Here is a 2,524-nt window from a genome sequence, read left to right as displayed (position 1 = left end):
TGTCTTTTGAGTTTACATAATTTTAATACAAATATTAATATTGAATAATATTTTAATGAGCCAATCAAAAATAAAAATAAAGGAAAAAAAGATAAAGATGATGGAGAGATTGACACATATCACAAATGAGACTATAATTTGAGCTTTTACATACTAGGTGTAAATTTATGTTTATACAATTGCGTAGAGCACAAGATCAAAACTGTGTACTCAATTGTAAAAAAAACTAAAAACAACTTATATCGCAAAATAAATTCTTAATGAACTGAAATCATTTCCCCAATTTTTTGGAATAACTTGTATGTATACCATAAGGCCATACATACTTTTTTTGATAAGTAATTTCCATTGCATTATAGAAAGGGTTTAGGGCCACATAGGCCTAAGAATTACAACGAATAAATAGAGTTTTTTAGGCAATTAAACATGAAACATAATGCCAGAATTCGTCTACTAAACCCATGCAATGAAGTCGTCGGCTCTGCTAAGACCTTGCTTAGCCAAACAGTCCGTTACGGCATTTGCAGCACGGCTTTTATGTATGATCTCCACACTGCTGTCCGCGGAGGAGGAGTTGCGAATAAAGTTCAGAATGAAGTGGATGTTCCATGGACCTCCATCCTTTGATGTGCACCATTTAACAGCGTTTGCCGAGTCAGATTCAATTATCAGATTGTGAGACATGATGTTGGTGCAGCTTTGTGATATTTTAATGGCTCGGTGAATTGCGTACACTTCTGCAAGGTTAATCTCCATGGGAGGAATAGGAGAAGAAAATAGACATAAGAACTTCCCATTAGAGTCCCTTAGGACCCCTCCAATAGCAGACTTCTGAAGGGATGGATGATAAGAGGCGTCCACATTCCACTTTAAGCCGTTCCCCGAAGGAGGTGACCAAACAGCCATGGGAGTGGGGGTAGTAGACCCATTCGACACCTTTGGCAGACCCCAATGGAGACAATGAGGATTTCTTAAGACATCGTCTCAGTTGTATGGGAAGGGGTCACCCCACCCTTTAATCCACCAACTAAGGCGGAGGAGGACTAGGTTTGGGAGTTGCTGCACCGATGATGAGGACTGCTTGAAAATTCTCTCGTTCCTTTCTTTCCAAATTGTCCATAGAATGATTGAAAAACTGGCGAGCCATACCTTTTTGAAAAAAATTCCTTTGTGTGGAGGAGACCATTGGATGAAGGCACTTCTTAAGTCTGCGGGGAAAGCCCATTGTAGCCCCCATACTTCCAGCCACCAAGACCAAAGATGGTATGCAAAGGAGCAATGGATAAGGAGATGATTTGAAGATTCAGTGAACGTGCCACACATCACACAATGTGCTTCAGAGGGGGGAATAATTCCAAGATGTGCCAACTTTGCTCTTGTATTGAGTTTTTCAAGGATAGAAAACCAAACGAAGAGTTCAATACGATGAGGGACCAAACCCTTCCATAGACCCTTAATAGGTACTATGTGCCAACCAGATGATGTTCTTGCTAATTCGAGTGAGAATGATTTGACGGTGAACAAACCACTTTTATGAGGGGTCCAAATAAAAGAGTCAGGAACTTCCGGGTTGAAGTGAACTCGGTCGAGTAGTAGACGAAGCAATTGCCATTCAATCGTGTCATATGGCCTGAATTCCCTGCACCAAGAGAAGGCCCATTCCCATTTTTTTCCTTCCCAAAACTTAAATGAGGATACAGATCCATTAGGACTCGAGTTTAGTCTGAAAAGTCTTGGGCATTTGGCTTTTAATGGGCAGTCACCTACCAAGAGATCATGCCAGAACAAGGTGTTTGTTCCCATTCCCACTTGCTTCCTGATCATGTTTTGCACAAGGTTTTTTGAATCATTATTCTTGAGCAGCGCGGCACAGGCTCCCTTCCATGGGCCACCTTATTTAGGAGTCACTAAATCACGAAGTGTGAAGGAAGGCCCAAGTTTATATTTGAGTTGGATAACTTGCCTCCATAAAGCATTTGGTTCGTTGAGATAGCGCCATAGCCATTTAAAGAGTAGAGAAAGGTTGTGGTGATGCAAGTTGCCTACATTTAGACCACCAAACATCTTTGGAAGTTGAATAGTGTTCCATGGAACTAGAGGGACTGCTTTGCGACCCGACGAACCGCTCCACAAAAATGAACGTTGTATTTTTATTATCTCCGCAATGATTCCCATTGGAACCGGAAATATATACATATATAATATGTATATGTAATGGCCGGAAATAGGGCCATACATACTATGGATTCGAACCTCAGTCTCAATTGTTTAAATGTAATGCTCAACCACGGCAACAAGAAATGTTAACTTACAATTTTATTGTACAATTAGATTGATGCCCGTGTAATGCACAGGTTAATTTTGTTAGGTTATGATACATATGAACAACATAAATCATGCGGAAAAACCTATATGCCAGGATTCATATTAATTGCACATAATCAAATAATTAGTCTAGGATGCATACACTTTGTAGCGTGCCCTCCCTAGCTGCGCCCAAACCGAACAAGAACAAGTCTTTAGG

At 40.4% G+C, this 2,524-nt stretch overlaps 1 protein-coding gene across 1 annotated transcript; it reads right to left on the bottom strand.

Moving 5' to 3' along the window:
* Window positions 1–453: 453 nt before the first annotated feature.
* On the bottom strand, window positions 454–1,824 carry LOC110789956 (uncharacterized). Its single transcript, XM_021994679.2, has 2 exons — window positions 1,150–1,824; window positions 454–936 (listed from the first exon to the last, which is right to left on the bottom strand). Exons 1-2 carry the CDS (start codon window positions 1,822–1,824, stop codon window positions 454–456), a joined length of 1,158 nt encoding a protein of 385 aa, XP_021850371.2.
* Between the last annotated feature and the right edge of the window lie 700 nt (window positions 1,825–2,524).

Source organism: Spinacia oleracea, chromosome 5 (genome assembly GCF_020520425.1).
Source record: "Spinacia oleracea cultivar Varoflay chromosome 5, BTI_SOV_V1, whole genome shotgun sequence".
In the NCBI taxonomy this organism is placed as follows: Eukaryota; Viridiplantae; Streptophyta; class Magnoliopsida; order Caryophyllales; family Amaranthaceae; genus Spinacia; species Spinacia oleracea.
This window is presented reverse-complemented; position numbering and strand designations above follow the sequence as displayed.